The 15,547-nt window shown below is 42.5% G+C and overlaps 1 protein-coding gene across 2 annotated transcripts in view; it reads left to right on the plus strand.

The window, feature by feature from the left end:
* sptbn1 (spectrin, beta, non-erythrocytic 1) overlaps positions 1–15,547 on the plus strand; it is an 83,782-nt gene that overhangs the window by 53,601 nt on the left and 14,634 nt on the right. For both annotated transcript variants that reach the window (XM_017477948.3, XM_017477949.3), the window contains 17 exons: positions 2,843–3,016; positions 3,137–3,228; positions 3,321–3,401; positions 3,518–3,633; positions 5,046–5,158; positions 5,249–5,436; positions 5,626–5,743; positions 6,542–6,700; positions 6,910–7,212; positions 7,441–7,594; positions 7,941–8,811; positions 9,418–9,555; positions 10,803–11,559; positions 11,740–11,942; positions 12,815–12,905; positions 13,614–13,760; positions 14,699–14,962. In XM_017477948.3, coding sequence (XP_017333437.1) covers positions 2,843–3,016; positions 3,137–3,228; positions 3,321–3,401; positions 3,518–3,633; positions 5,046–5,158; positions 5,249–5,436; positions 5,626–5,743; positions 6,542–6,700; positions 6,910–7,212; positions 7,441–7,594; positions 7,941–8,811; positions 9,418–9,555; positions 10,803–11,559; positions 11,740–11,942; positions 12,815–12,905; positions 13,614–13,760; positions 14,699–14,962 — 3,969 coding nt within the window. The remainder of the gene's footprint in view (positions 1–2,842; positions 3,017–3,136; positions 3,229–3,320; positions 3,402–3,517; positions 3,634–5,045; positions 5,159–5,248; positions 5,437–5,625; positions 5,744–6,541; positions 6,701–6,909; positions 7,213–7,440; positions 7,595–7,940; positions 8,812–9,417; positions 9,556–10,802; positions 11,560–11,739; positions 11,943–12,814; positions 12,906–13,613; positions 13,761–14,698; positions 14,963–15,547) is intronic.

Raw genomic sequence — 15,547 nt, forward strand, 5'->3', positions numbered from 1 at the left:
ACAAACTCAAGCATATTTTTATCTCCCGAGAAATGGCGCATGCGACATTTCCCGAATTCTTACACGATAAATCTAACGACAGAGTGGAGAGAGAGAAAAAGAAAAACATGCTTCACAAAGGACACGTACAATATAATCCCTATTTAGAGCGGGACATTCCGTCCAAAAGTGTCTCAATCTGTCTTGCGCTTTGACACTTTGCTTTTCCTGCGAGAGCCGCTCTCGTCCATTGTGCATGTCAGAATAGAAACAGTTTGCCCATTCTGTCCTCAAGGCCACAGTACATTATTAACTCGAGCCTGTGTTCCTGCAGGAAAGGAGTTGGAGTGGGATACTGCAGCCTGTCATGCTGTCATGCTAGCCTGTACAGCTCTGTCAGCAGTGCACCTGTGTGTGGACCGAAATATGTCACTAGGGAACTTTATTTTGGTTTTTAAGACCAAGCTAATGTAACTGAAGATTGATTTCATAGCAGTGCTGAACTTTATGACCTGGACATTGTTTCTTTCTTAAAGCATTTCTACATAGTTCCTTTCATAACATACAGTCAGGTGACAAATTAAAGGGGAGAATAAAACAGTGGCTCCGTTATTCTCTGTGGGTGCATTTATTTATTTTTGAGTCCACTCACGTTTCCTCTTAGAGACATCCATTACTGCAAATCAGTACAAAGTTGGTTTGACTGATCACCTTTCTATCCCGATGGGCGTTGGTGTCTTCTGCGATTTCTCCGCCCCCACACATCACGCATGAAGGCTCACTGAGTGGTGTGATGATGATGATGATGATGTAAATCACATGGTGTGGCTTCACTTTCACCAACCCAATTGAACACCTCTGGGAGATTTTGGAGCGATAGACAGCTTTTAGACAGCTCTCTCCACCTCCATCATCAAAGCACCAATTAAAGGAATATCTTTTGAAAGAATATTGATCATCACTCCAGTAATGTTTCAGAGATGTGTAGAATCTTTACCAAAGCTGTTCTGGTGGCCCATCGCCTTATTAACGCTAACTAACTTTACGTTGTTTTTCCTTTAAATTGTCAACTATCTGGATGATAATCGAACTGTCGTGCAACAATTTCTGGAGATCTGAGAAACATTTTGGCCAAATGTTACACAAATAAAAATATAACTGAGTTTCTAAGCTACAGTTAACGTCCAAAATGTAACACAAGTGCGCCACGATCTCCATGACGTCCATACAGTAATCATAGAAAAACACAAATCTGCTTATTAGTGATTTTGGACAGATAACACTGTCCAAAATGAACTGCAGACCACTTACAGAAGCAACACTCGAAATGTTTCTCTTGGACAGAATGGATAATAAATGGGGATGAGCCAGTTCACTTTTTTGATATAATAATGATTTCAGAGCTCGGATTTCAGATTATCAGCCAAAACCAGATCTGATACTGGACCAGGTCAGAGATGCTGCTTTCGGACAACATCTGTGTTTTTTTTCAGGAATTATACCACAGCGCTATTGAATTCTAGATTCTGATTGGTCAGAAGGCATTTGGTCTGCACTTATATAACGCTTTTTTTTTAACCTTAGCGGTTCCAAAGCGCTTTACACTGTGTTTCATTCACCCATTCACACACACACCAGTGGTAGCAGAGCTGCCATGCAAGGCGCTAACTTGCCATCGGGAGCAACTCGGGGTTCAGTGTCTTGCCCAAGGACACTTCGGCATGCGGAGTCACGTGGGCCGGGAATCGGACCACCGACCCTACGATTAGAGCACAACCCGCTCTACCACCTGAGCCACAGCCGCTCATTTCTATAGTAACAGTTCAACATCCTGACTGGGACTTGCCTGGTGAACACGCCACATAATATAAGACTAATAATAAACAAATTAAAAATTAAATAATTAACAAATTAACAATGAATAATTAGGTGAGTTGGAGCATGACATGGTGTAGGCTGCATTCGCGCCATGTTTACGTCCTCGGAATTATGCGTTTAATTACGTTCAACTGTATTGTATGTCTTTCATTTATTTACAGATTAATCTTGCATTATTAAGACATTTATAATAGTCAATTATAGGAATTATTACACAGAAATATTACGAGATAACTACTTAACTACATTTTACCGCTGAAGCCGCCGCCATTTTGGGCGTTTTCCGCAGGGGTCCGGTGGTACAAGTCGGAGCTTTTTAGTTTACACGTTGTGTCCGAATCTTGTAATTATTGTGATTACGACACGCAGCTTTAGTCCACGGCGGCCATGTGGATGTTCCACAACATTAAATGCAACTATAAATGGATAAAAAAAACGTTATAGTTCTGTATAATAATTAATAAAATTAAAATCATTATCAAATTGCTGTGGACTAAGAGGAATAAAACGCTTGCTGAGAATGTCAGGGTGGTAAGAGTAACTTGCCGTTGATTATTTTCCTGTAACTGCACATCACAAAGTGTTATATTTCTTGCATATCACACTGAAATATTAGCCAGCTAGTCCACATCGCCGAAGAGCCTCAGCATTATTCACATTCAGCGATGTTTACCCTGTTCTCACACACAAATTAAACAGGATAATCAGGTTAAATTTCTGATGTGGCAGCTGTCTTTACGTAGAACATTTGGAAAACATGCTGGTTGTCACGTGTTAGGAGCTGATTTACATATCGCGCATGATATAGCTATCAGATTTCAATCTTGAGAACAGGAAATGCATTTTGTTACAAGAAAAAATGGTTCAAATCTTCTTTTTTCCCCCACAACACCCAGATGTACACCAGCTCGTTTCTTCAGCTTTGAGGCATTAGGAATTGTTTCAAAGGGAACATTAATACTCATTTGTCATTTCCTCTTTGCAGCCCAAACCCACGAAGGGCCGAATGAGAATCCACTGTCTGGAGAATGTGGATAAAGCCCTGCAGTTCCTAAAGGAGCAACGTGTCCACCTGGAGAACATGGGCTCCCATGACATCGTCGATGGCAACCATCGCCTCACGCTCGGCCTCATCTGGACCATCATCCTCCGCTTCCAGGTCACCTACAAATAATAATCCTCTGTTTTAACTACAATTCTATCTATATATGTTAGGAACCTTTAAGTCAAATGTGTGTGTGTGTGTGTGTTTGTGTGTGTGTGTTATTGTGTGGAACAGATCCAAGACATCAGCGTTGTAACGGAAGACAATAAAGAGAAGCGTTCGGCTAAAGACGCTCTGCTCCTGTGGTGTCAGATGAAGACGGCAGGGTGAGTTGTGTGTTCGTCCAGCAACGGCCGTTTGCGTTATCGAGGAAATGGTCGTGTATACGAGCTGAGCATTTTCTGTGTTTCTCCTACAGCTATTCAAATGTCAACATCCACAACTTCACCACCAGCTGGCGCGACGGAATGGCGTTCAACGCCCTCATCCACAAACACAGGTAGAATCCCTGGCATCAAGATTCCAGTTTCAGTGCTTGGCTCAGCTTGTGCACTATTTGGCCCCAGCCTGTGTTATTTGACGCTCCATGAAACCCGTGTCTTCCTTTGCTCACAGGCCGGATCTTATTGATTTTGACAAGCTGAAGAAGTCCAACGCTCACTACAACCTTCAGAATGCCTTCAACTTGGCCGAGCAGCACCTGGGCCTCACTAAACTGCTCGACCCTGAGGGTAAGAAGCTCCTCTCGCCATTTCTATCGAGAGCTGGCTTCCGATGAGCTGCATTTTACACGCAGGGTTATAACATCATTATGATCCGATTGGGAAAAATAGCAGATTATTAGATCGAATTCGATTGGCGTTCATATTTCCGCCGTGCCAGTATAAATCAGTTCTTGATTTCTAAATCATGATTTTTTGCTTCGAAAACATCGATAATGAAAAATAATACTCACAATAAACATTAAAATACATTTCGTTTTACCAACTGCTTCATTTTCCTCAGAAGCCTCAGAAATGATATCTTTTAACAGGCTTGGGGAGTAATGGAATACATGTAACGGCGTTACTAATCACCGTAATCCGTTACATTTACGTCAAAAAACAAAGTAATCAGATCACAGGAACATTTAGTAAAAAATGGGAATACTGACAGGATTGCGATTTTTTTTTTCAAAAAAAAAAGAAATGAATCTTTTGATCTGACACAATATAGACAGCTGCTTGAGTATAGTTCTGGTTCTCCCTCGCCAATCGTGGCGAACATGAACAACCTCCTGGTGCATGAACAAATAAATGTTGTGCAAAACGTTAATTTGGTAGAAATGAACATAAATTGTTCTCTGAAATGCTTTCGTCAGGGTGACCGTACGTCCTCTTTGTCGGACATTAAAAGAGTGTCCGGACGGGATTTCTAAATTTGAGAAAATGTCCAGGATTCAGCTTTAGTTTCATTATGATGTGCTTATGGTCTAATACTGCATCATGTGTGCGCATATTTGCACTGCTTTAACCCCTCTCTGTAATTCCCGCCTTCTCACACACCGATTGGTCGATTATAAAAGGCTTGCAGCAACTATTGGCCAAATTCCTGCCTCTCAACCGTTAGCCTGCTCTCAACGAAAGCATGAAGGTGAAGCGCTGTTGTGTACGGCGTCAAACAATTGCTTGACAATAGCAGCAAATGCCAGCTGTCCTGAGTCGAAACAATGCCCACGACCATATAAGGTAATTTTTAATATATTAAAATGTTATCACATTGCTTCATATTAGCCTACATGGATCATTCAAATGTGTAAATGATGGCAGAAGGTTCACTCGTGCCATCTGATATTTTATTTTATTCCATAGACATTCAAAAGGAAAAAATGTCAAACGTAGGCAGAGTGTTATAGCTTTACCTCTGACTGATACAAAGCTCTGACACTGGAGACTCCTTCCATAAATGTGCATAAAACAAACCTCTCCTCGCAGAAAACTACTACAATACAAATCATTGTGCGGGTTGTTACTGTAGAAGCGATGACATATTCGAGCAAGAACGTGAACATAATTAATAATAAATAATGATTTTTCTTTCAGTCCGCACTACTGTCAGAGCTGCTGTTATAGAAAATCACAATATAGTATGTTACTTTCTTTAGATATCAGCGTAGACCATCCTGATGAGAAGTCAGTCATCACCTACGTCGTCACATACTACCACTACTTCTCCAAAATGAAGGCTCTGAAGGTGGAGGGCAAACGTATTGGCAAAGTGAGTTCATACACTGTTTTTATTATTTACTGGCGTATTGAAATGCCGATACTTTGCAGAATCAAAAACCTGTGCCTTGTCCCTCCCAAGGTTCTGGATAACGCCATCGAAACAGAGAAGATGATCGAGAAATACGAGTCTCTTGCGTCGGACCTTCTGGAGTGGATCGAGCAGACCATCATCATCCTGAACAACCGCAAGTTTGCTAATTCTCTAGTAGGAGTCCAGCAGCAGCTCCAGGCCTTCAACACGTACCGTACTGTAGAGAAGCCTCCCAAGTGAGCGTTACGCCATTTTCATTCTCTTAAGGACGCATGGAACGAAAGTTCTTTGGAAGTTTGTATAGAAATTCGATCATCGAATCAAATGGAATCGAGATTATTCGAATTGATTCAGTGAAGTAGACTTGAATACCAAAGCAAAATTGAATTTGTTGATGGCTTGTTGTTTTTGCCGTTTGATGTCAGGTTCACAGAGAAAGGTAACCTGGAAGTCCTTCTGTTCACGATCCAGAGCAAAATGAGAGCCAACAACCAGAAAGTCTACATGCCGAGGGAGGGCAAGCTCATCTCCGACATCAACAAGGTGAGACGTGGTTTTGGAACGAATCTCAGCTCTTTTACTGCTCTTCAGAAATAAAACAGTTGTTGGATGTGCAGTTTTAGAACAGTAATCAATGGCAGGGTTGTGTTATGGAGCGGAGTTGATTCATTTCCTATTTCAGCACATCCTGAAGCGTTTTATTCCTTTTCCCTTTATACCACAGCCATCTGCCAACAATTACATCTTTTTTTTTTTTTTTTTTATAATGACCGATCTTTTTTTTTATTTTTTATTTTTATCCATATACTGTTACATTTGATCTTTTGGAACATAATGTTTGCATGAGGAATCATATAAGTTCGTATTTTATAACAGCTATAAAGAGTTCTCGTTATTCTCATTTATGAAGACAAAAAAAAAATGCAGATTACTGTGTTACCAAGAAACTGCAGCTATAATTACTGTAACAGTACACTACGTTACTCTTACAGAGTACTGTTACAAAGCACTGGGACTGGAGACTCCTTCCAAAAAGGCTCGATAAACAGCTCCTCGAAGGAAAAATCGTCTAGGTCGATGTGATTAAGGTGTCATTATGGAATAATACGTATTCGAATGAGCGTATTAATTCATTTATAAATCTGTGATTTGGCTTGCAGTCAGCACTACTTTCAGAGCTACTGTTTTACAAAATTAATAAACACCATTTTGACCAATCAGAACAGAGAATTCAGCGCTCAAAAGCTATGATCTTGGAGACAGTTTGGATCTGCTGTAAATGGATGATAGATACAGTGATAGTGTTAGTCATAGTGTGTGTGTGTGTGTGTGCGCACTCAGGCCTGGGAGCGTCTGGAGAAGGCGGAGCATGAGCGTGAGCTGGCCCTGAGGAATGAGCTGATTCGTCAGGAGAAGCTGGAGCAGCTGGCACGCCGCTTCGACCGCAAGGCGGCCATGAGAGAAACCTGGCTCAGCGAGAACCAACGGCTGGTGTCACAGGTGACCAATCATTAGCCTTTTTTTTTCACCAGTTTAACAGTTATACCAGCTGGTATAACTGTACATGATGAAGAAGTTTTTGCACCCCTGGTTTGTAATAATAAGGGAACTGTTACTTTGGTCCTACAAGTCTGATCTTTCAATGGGAGTAAATATGTTTAATCACCATTGCTTGTAATGAAAGAAATACCTCATCACTCCTGTTGCAGGACAACTTCGGCTTCGACCTCCAGGCAGTGGAGGCGGCCACCAAGAAGCACGAAGCCATCGAGACAGACATCGCAGCCTACGAGGAGCGTGTGCAAGCCGTGGTGGCCGTGGCTAAAGAGCTGGAAGCGGAGAACTACCACGACATCAAGCGTATTGCGGCACGTAAGGATAACGTGCTGCGGCTCTGGGACTACCTACTGGAGCTGCTGAAGGCAAGAAGGCAGAGGCTGGAGATGAACCTGGGTGTGCAGCGTGTCTTCCAGGAAATGCTCTACATCATGGACTGGATGGATGAGATGAAGGTGAAGAAGCGAGGGAGGCAGGAGGGAAAGAGGGAGAGAGAGAGTGGGTGGTGGGAGTGCAGTAAAAGCAAGAGAAGTAAAACTGAGAGAAGTAGCGAAGAAATTAAAATAAAAAAAAACTCTTAAAATGTTGTCTTCAGCACTAAAATCCTGTTCTAATGCATTTTATTAACCAAATAATAATGAAATGTAAACCGTTATGTCGTGATTACTCGCTTCTCTCCACAGATGCTACTGCTGTCTCAGGACTACGGGAAGCACTTGCTGGGAGTGGAAGATCTGCTCCAGAAACACGCTCTGGTGGAGGCTGATATCGCCATCCAGGCCGACCGAGTGCGGGCCGTCAACGCCAACGCACAGAAATTCGCTGTTGATGATGAAGGTGAGGAGAAATATGGATAAAAACACAATTTACTGCTGTACCGATACCAGTATTTTGACCTCATTTTGTTTACCATGCACCATTACAGCACTGGAAAAGTGCTGAATGTCTGAAACGAGCCATTATTATTATAATAATTATTATTATTATTACACAAATTATTATTTACAAACATTATTGGCTGAAGAATTTGTGAAAGTGTATTAGGAGTTCAACACCTCTCTGAATTTTCTTTTATTATTTCGCTTTAAAAGCCACTTTCTCTTATCGCATTTTCTTCTTCTCTCCTTGTCTTCCTGTTTATCTCAGTCTCTTATGGTTCTCCTGTGTCTGCCACTTCCTGCAGGTTACAAGCCGTGTGATCCGCAGGTGATCCGTGATCGCGTGGCTCACCTGGAGTTCTGCTACCAGGAGTTGACGCAGCTGGCGGCTGAGCGACGCGCACGTCTGGAGGAGTCTCGGCGACTCTGGAAGTTCTTCTGGGAAATGGCTGAGGAGGAGGGTTGGATCCGTGAGAAGGAGCAGATCCTGTCATCAGACGACGTCGGCAAGGACCTGACGGGTGCCGTGCGTTTGCTGAGTAAGCACCGGGCGCTTGAGGACGAGATGAGTGGCCGAGCCGGGCACCTGCAGCACACGGTGCGTGAGGGTCAGGCGATGGCTGACGCCGGACACTTTGGCGAGGCCAAGATCCGCGAGCGTGTGGCCGATGTGCAGGCTCAGTGGACGGCGCTGGAGCGACTCGCTGCAGTCCGGAAGGCACGTCTAGAGCAGGCGTGCAGCTTGCACCAGTTCCAAGCTGATGCTGACGATGTGGACGCCTGGATGCTGGACGCGCTGCGCATCGTCTCGAGTGACGACGTCGGCCACGATGAGTTCTCCACGCAGGCGCTGGTTAAGAAGCACAAGGACGCTGTAGCCGACGTGGCCAGCTACAGGCCCGTGATCGATTCACTCCACGAGCAGGCTCAGGCACTGCCCGATGAGCTGGCCCAGTCAACCGACATCAGCGAACGCCTGGCGGGAATCGAGGAGCGCTATAAGGAGCTGGCAGAGATCACCCGGCTGAGGAAGCAGGCTCTGCAGGATGCACTGGCTCTCTATAAGATGTTCAGTGAGGCTGATGCCTGCGAGGTCTGGATCGACGAGAAGGAGCAGTGGCTCAACAGCATGGAGATTCCAGAGAAGCTGGAGGACCTGGAAGTTATTCAGCACAGGTGAGGAGTTAAAGGTTGGAGGTTGAAACTGAACATGATTTACTTGGTAGAATAGCTATTCATCAGGCCTGCGCTTGAGGATTTGATGATTTAAGATGGATATTGTGATCAATAATGTCACCGTATACTTGCCTGAGATATTGTGGATATAATTTTATTATATTGTTTAAAAAAGCAAAAGTACAGACTGATGTAAAATTGTTTGTATTTGATTTTTAATGCCTGACCCATGCCTGGTTTGGTGTCTGGTGTTTGATTCTATAGCTTTGTACCGGAATGTAGCGAACAGGCACTATGAAGTGTTCCTTCATCTCCAGCGAAGGTTATATGAAACAACAATGAAGTCATGGTAGCATACTGTGGAAAAGCCTCACATGTCTATACAGTGTGCAACAGAAATCACACATTAGGAGCATTTATTGCACCAGATGTCCCTGCTGAGTCACACAGAGTCACGAGAAAGCCAGAACCGAGGCTCTTCGGCTCCTTTGCGGCTCCGCAACTAAGACAGTTTCATTTCAGTTCAACAATGAATCCAATATGCACTTGTCAAGCTCCATTCTCAGTTTTATCTTCGGTGCCAAGTAAATGAATGATGTGTTCCAGGTTCGAGAGTCTGGAGCCTGAGATGAATAACCAGGCGTCCCGTGTCGCTGTGGTCAATCAGATCGCCCGGCAGCTGATACACAGTGGACACCCCAGCGAGAAGGACATCAAGGCTCAGCAGGACAAACTGAACACCAGGCAGGTTTCAACATTTATCTCGAGGATTCAGAATTCAAAAGAATGTTGTTGTTTTTTTTTAAAACACATTGGCCAAACCGAAGGTCCGTACTGCACACGAACATACGTGCACATTAAACTTAAACAGTGTGATCAAATATACACCTTCAGTTCAGTTCAGTGCGATTCAATATGCTTTAATGAGTGACATCATCACAAAGCAGAGATATAGAAATGTAGAGAAGACACACAATCTACAGCCAACAGCATATTTAAATTAAATCAATTCTGCTGAAGGTAGTGCTTCAGAATAGTAATCGTAGTAAAAGGAATTGCTCGGGAATGTAAAAAAATGTCAACGTGCTACGAGTCAAAATAGGCTGAACACATCAAAATACTTAGAATGAAAAAAATTCCCACAGCTCAGTCTGTCTTCTGTGGTAAATCTAAATCGTACAAACCGGTCCATTTTAGATGATCCTCTAATGATTTCTTATATATCCATGTGCCTGAAATCGGCATTTCTAAAACGAGATTTGACTAAATGTGTTTTGAAATATATTTCATTGAAGTTTTTTGTTTTTTTTTAATGACAGCTTTGTCCTCTTCGACCCCTGTGTGCGGTGTCAAGATGTAAGGAATAAAACTTGGTGGTGTGCTGTTATAGAAAAAATAACCAACCGAGGCAGAGTTAATGTTAGCACACCGAAGTTGGTAGTTTCTAGAGATGCACCCATGTATTGGCCGATAATCGGTATCGCCCGATAAAGGCAATTTTTCACGCTATCGGCTACCGATAGTTTAAAAACATCCGACGATCAGGGCCGATTGTATCCTGTCGATCAAAAGAGGGCGGGAAAACACATCGAATTCGTGCTGTGTGTAAAGAAGATGTCTCTTGTGTTGAATTACTTTGAATTGGGTGACAATGATGACAAAACTGCAGTTTGTAATCTCCGTACCGCATGTTAATGAACGAGTGCTTTTACACCGGACGCCGCAGCAGTGAAGCGGGAGTTTCGGCATTGAGTCAAATTAAAAAAAAATTTGCCATGCTACTTGCGCTGAATTAAAGCGGCAGTACACGGTTGAAAGATTTAAATGAAGATGAGTTGACAAAAAAAGGTATATATTGTTAAAAAAAAATGCCTATATTATTAATGCCTTTTCTGTGTAAAAGGCAGAACCAACAAACTATTGGTATCATAACATAACAGTTCACAGTTCATTTACTGAGTATGTAAATATCCACAAATACTCCTCTGTAGGTGGAGCCAGTTCAGAGACTTGGTGGACCAGAAGAAGGAGTCGCTGCACTCAGCGTTGGGTGTCCAGAACTATCACCTGGACTGCAACGAGACCAAGTCGTGGATCCGTGAGAAGACCAAAGTGATCGAGTCCACTCAGGACCTGGGTAATGACCTGACAGGAGTCATGGCACTGCAGCGCAAGCTGACGGGGATGGAGCGGGACCTGGCCGCCATCGAGGCCAAACTGGGTGACCTGCGTGGAGAGGCAGAGCGTCTGGCAGCTGAGCATCCTGAACAAGCCAAGGCTATCACGGGCAGGCTGGCGGACATCGGCGGTGTCTGGGAAGAGCTGAAGGACACTCTGCAAAACCGCGAGGCCTCTCTGGGTGAAGCAAGCAAGCTGCAACAGTTCCTCCGCCAGCTGGATGACTTCCAGTCATGGCTGTCTCGCACGCAAACGGCCATCGCCTCTGAGGACATGCCCAACACCCTAGCCGAGGCTGAGAAGCTTCTCGCCCAACACGAAGGCATCAAGCACGAGATCGACAATTACGAAGAGGACTACCAGAAGATGCGGGACATGGGCGAGATGGTGACCCAAGGCCAGACGGACGCCCAGCACATGTTCCTGAGGCAGCGGCTGCAGGCGCTGGACACCGGTTGGAACGAGCTGCATAAGATGTGGGAGAACCGTCAGAACCTCCTGTCCCAGTCTCACGCCTACCAACTGTTCCTCAGGGACACTAAGCAGGCCGAGACCTTCCTCAACAATCAGGTAATGTTTTGATGTTTGCACATTTGAGTAAAATATGAAAAGCTTTATAAATACCTTATGTACAGTTCTCTAAGACGTTATGTGTGTTCCATAGACACCTTTCATATAAAATATTATTCACGTTTCTTAAAATGCTAAGAAAAACATTTTTATTCCTAATCTCATGTTTTCTTTCTGCAGGAGTATGTGTTGGCCCACACTGAGATGCCCACCACTCTAGAAGGAGCAGAAGCTGCTATTAAGAAGCAAGAGGACTTCATGACCACTATGGACGCCAATGAGGAGAAGATCAACGGCGTGGTGGAGGCCGGACGCAGACTGGCCAGTGACGGAAACATCAACGCTGAGAAGATTCAGGAGAGAGCAACTTCCATTGATGACAGGTTATAGAAATACACACATATTCATTTTCTCTTAGAATTCGTGTAATGGCTTTTGACGAGTAACTAAAATGTATTTGAATTTGTCTCTTCATTCACCTGAGCTTTACACAGTTTGGGCTGTATTCAGAGCTCAGTGAAAGAAACTCAGAAATTATGCGAGAGTTAACACTGGATTTTTTTTTCGAATGCAGAATTGCTCGAGTGAGACACAGTACCACTGTCTGACACGATTACGTCACACTGAAATGTATGTTTTATGCTGTAAATACACTCAGAAAATATAGACTGCCATTTGAGGCCAATATTAAACATATGAATATGACATGATTAATTAACAGTCCCTGTAATGTCCAATGTCTATAAATAAACGACTGGTTTGTTTATAGATGAAGTGATTCTTTTTTTATTACATTCCTTCAGTCCATATTTTTATGCGTCAACAACACACAGGTGATTTGCATATTCTTAAAAGGGAGCCCAGAAATTCAACTTCAGCATGTGCGTAACCCGTTTCTGAATATGCCTAACTTTCCCTGCATACATTTTCAAGTAACTTTTGGATTTAAAGGTGTAGTCGAATGGATAAGTGTATAAAGTCGCTGCGGAAACTTGTTTGGATGCGCCTGCTGTCAGTCATTTTATTTTTTAGTCAGTCACTCTACTCTAGATCCCGGGGGCGGAGCTTCATTAACATGGGCGGGAATCATTTAAATTTTGAACCCACCTAACCGTTAGAGACCTAGTCTTGAAAAAAAAAAAGGCTAATATTACCTAATGCACCGTTAAATTCCCAATGATAAATTACGGCGTACTCTAACGATGACTCGGTTGTGACTGAACGAATTCGTGACTTTGAAACCTTTACCCTGCAGACATAAGAAGAACCGTGAGGCGGCTGTGGAGCTCCTGATGAGACTTAAAGATAACCGAGACCTACAGAAGTTCCTGCAGGACTGCCAGGAGGTACAGATCCACATACTGCATATTGCATATTGAAATTTCAACAATTCTTCCCATTTACGTGACATCAGCCAAATCATTCAGCCAAGACATGTTTGATGTATGAACTTTACTTTACGTTATTTTTTCTTTATGCTTCAAGTGCTTTTAAGTTGTTCAATATTTTAGTGTTTTCTGATGTGGTTTTTGACAAACTTGTCTATATAAAACTGAACAAAAGGATGTCACAGAGCTAAGAACACTTATAGGTCCATCTTGAAGCCAAATCGTTTTTATTAGAGTCGGGTAGGAGGCGTGGCCCAAAGTTTGACGTCGGAATTATACGTTAAACAGTTTCTATAAAATAGTAAAGAAATTAATTAAATTGGAACTATAATATCATCCAAATACATTTATGTAGAAATAGTGCTACTTTAGAAATAGCGCTTCGTGTTTGTTCATGCACGTCTAATGATTTAGACATGTAGTTTGTACAATGCTAAACAGTTAGCCAGACATGTCTTGGCTAATCGGCTAAATTTCGAGGTTAAGGAGGACTCCAGCACATATTGATACGCAGACGCTATGGGAACACAGTTTGGACTTTTCATGTGTTTGTATACCAGCTGCTGTATCTTTAAAAGTCTTTCACACGCTTTTGATGAACATCTGCGAGCATCGATGCGCCTCCTGTTGCTTAAGCTTTCTCCTTTCTGTTGTGTGTGTCCGCAGCTGTCTCTGTGGATAAACGAGAAGATGCTGACGGCTCAGGACATGTCGTACGACGAGGCCAGAAACCTGCACAGCAAGTGGCTCAAGCACCAAGCCTTCATGGCCGAGCTCCAGTCCAACAAAGAGTGGCTGGAAAAGATTGAGAAGGTTAGTCTAATTGGTTTAATTGCTTTACTTTTTTGGCTAGCTGACATGCCTCAGATGAGTGTGTGAGGTCAGTGGTAGACAAAGCCAAAGTGGATGAGTAACGCTAAGGAACACAGACTTCAAACACAAACATCAGTGGAACAGCAGCGATGTCCTCTTTTAGAGATTTACAGAAATTAAGATGAATCTTTAATGGTTTGAGGTTTGAGATAGCCAAGTACCGCTCCACAGTTATCTCTCCCTTCATCCTTCATCTTTATTTTATTCATTTTTTTGGCCTTTATGCGTTCATTCCAGGGTAGCTGGAGGAAAGCAAGTGCCCCCTAGTGGTCGAGTGTGTTAATGGACGTGCTGACTAATTTCAACGGCACATTATCTACATTTCAGTTCTTAATACTTTTATTATAATATTATTATTATTGAGTAATACTTTTATTAATACAGGTACATGATCGTGTATAATAAAGACGTGTAACAACGATGTATAGTAACAGATTATGTCTTGTGATCTAAGTACCATGACAAAACAATACATGCACGAACATTATTAAATTAATTATTTGTTTGTTTTTGGAATTAAAAAAAAATTTTTTTTGGTTTATTTTAGTTTTTTTTGTCTCATTTATTTATGTTTCTAATTCATTTATTTATATTTTCTAACAGTTATTATCGTTAAATGTTTTGGATCGTAAGTTTATTATTTTTATTATAATTGAAATCCAGGACCAACCTGCAGAATCCATCCAGAACCTTTTTTTTTTTCTTTTTTTTTTTTTTAAACTGCTGAGGACAAAATAATCAAATCAGTTGGATTTAGTTAGCTGAGGTAGTTCATTTACTTTAGTATTTACAAAAAAAAATCGACTTGTTACGTAATACATAATAAAAATGTAGCATCTTGCCTAAACCCCTTTCCCTCCATCTCTCCGCCTCTGTAGGAAGGGATGCAGCTGGTCTCAGAGAAGCCTGAGACAGAGGCCGTGGTCAAGGAGAAGCTGACGGTACTGCAGACGCAGTGGCAGGAGCTGGAGTCCACCACGCAGACCAAAGCGCAGTGCCTGTTCGACGCCAACAAGGCCGAGCTGTTCACGCAGAGCTGCGCCGATCTCGACAAATGGCTGGCGGGTCTGGAGGGTCAGATCCAATCAGACGACTACGGCAAAGATCTAACCAGTGTCAACATCCTGTTGAAGAAACAACAGGTACGAGCAGAGGGGACATTGTTTCAAGTCTGCAGTTCGAGCTAATTTAAAATTGATAGCTACTGTATGTAGAACGCCATGGGTTGCTAAGGGTGCACAGAGAGTATACCGCCTGTGAAAAGGTCATGTGACCATAACGCATGAAGTGACAGCATATGAGCATATACTGTAGCAATATATCAAATATATAGATATGGATAAACATGAGGTGAAATAAGTTTAAACGCAAATAAGTCTCTGCATCCCTGTACAATAATTGTTATAAAAGAAATATAAAGTGCTTGAAATGCATTTGAAATGTTTTTGTGTAAGATTTCTACTTCCTCAAGCTTCTTATTATCGCCGGTCTTGGAAACCCACTGCGCTGCACAGTTTGAGTTTTTACCTACTGATCAGCTTCGTGAGTTGGCTCGGATTTGCCGTCATTAGAGAAAACATCGCACGGTGCAGAGCAGCAGGACGCGGAGATGATATTTTTGAAACAAGACTTGAATCATTTGAATCAAAGTTGAAACAAGACTTGAATCATTTGAATCGTTTGTGCATGAATCAGTTTTTTAAAAAATGTTTACAATTTACAGAAAG

The sequence above is a fragment of the Ictalurus punctatus genome, chromosome 10 (assembly GCF_001660625.3).
Source record: "Ictalurus punctatus breed USDA103 chromosome 10, Coco_2.0, whole genome shotgun sequence".
Lineage (NCBI taxonomy): Eukaryota > Metazoa > Chordata > Actinopteri > Siluriformes > Ictaluridae > Ictalurus > Ictalurus punctatus.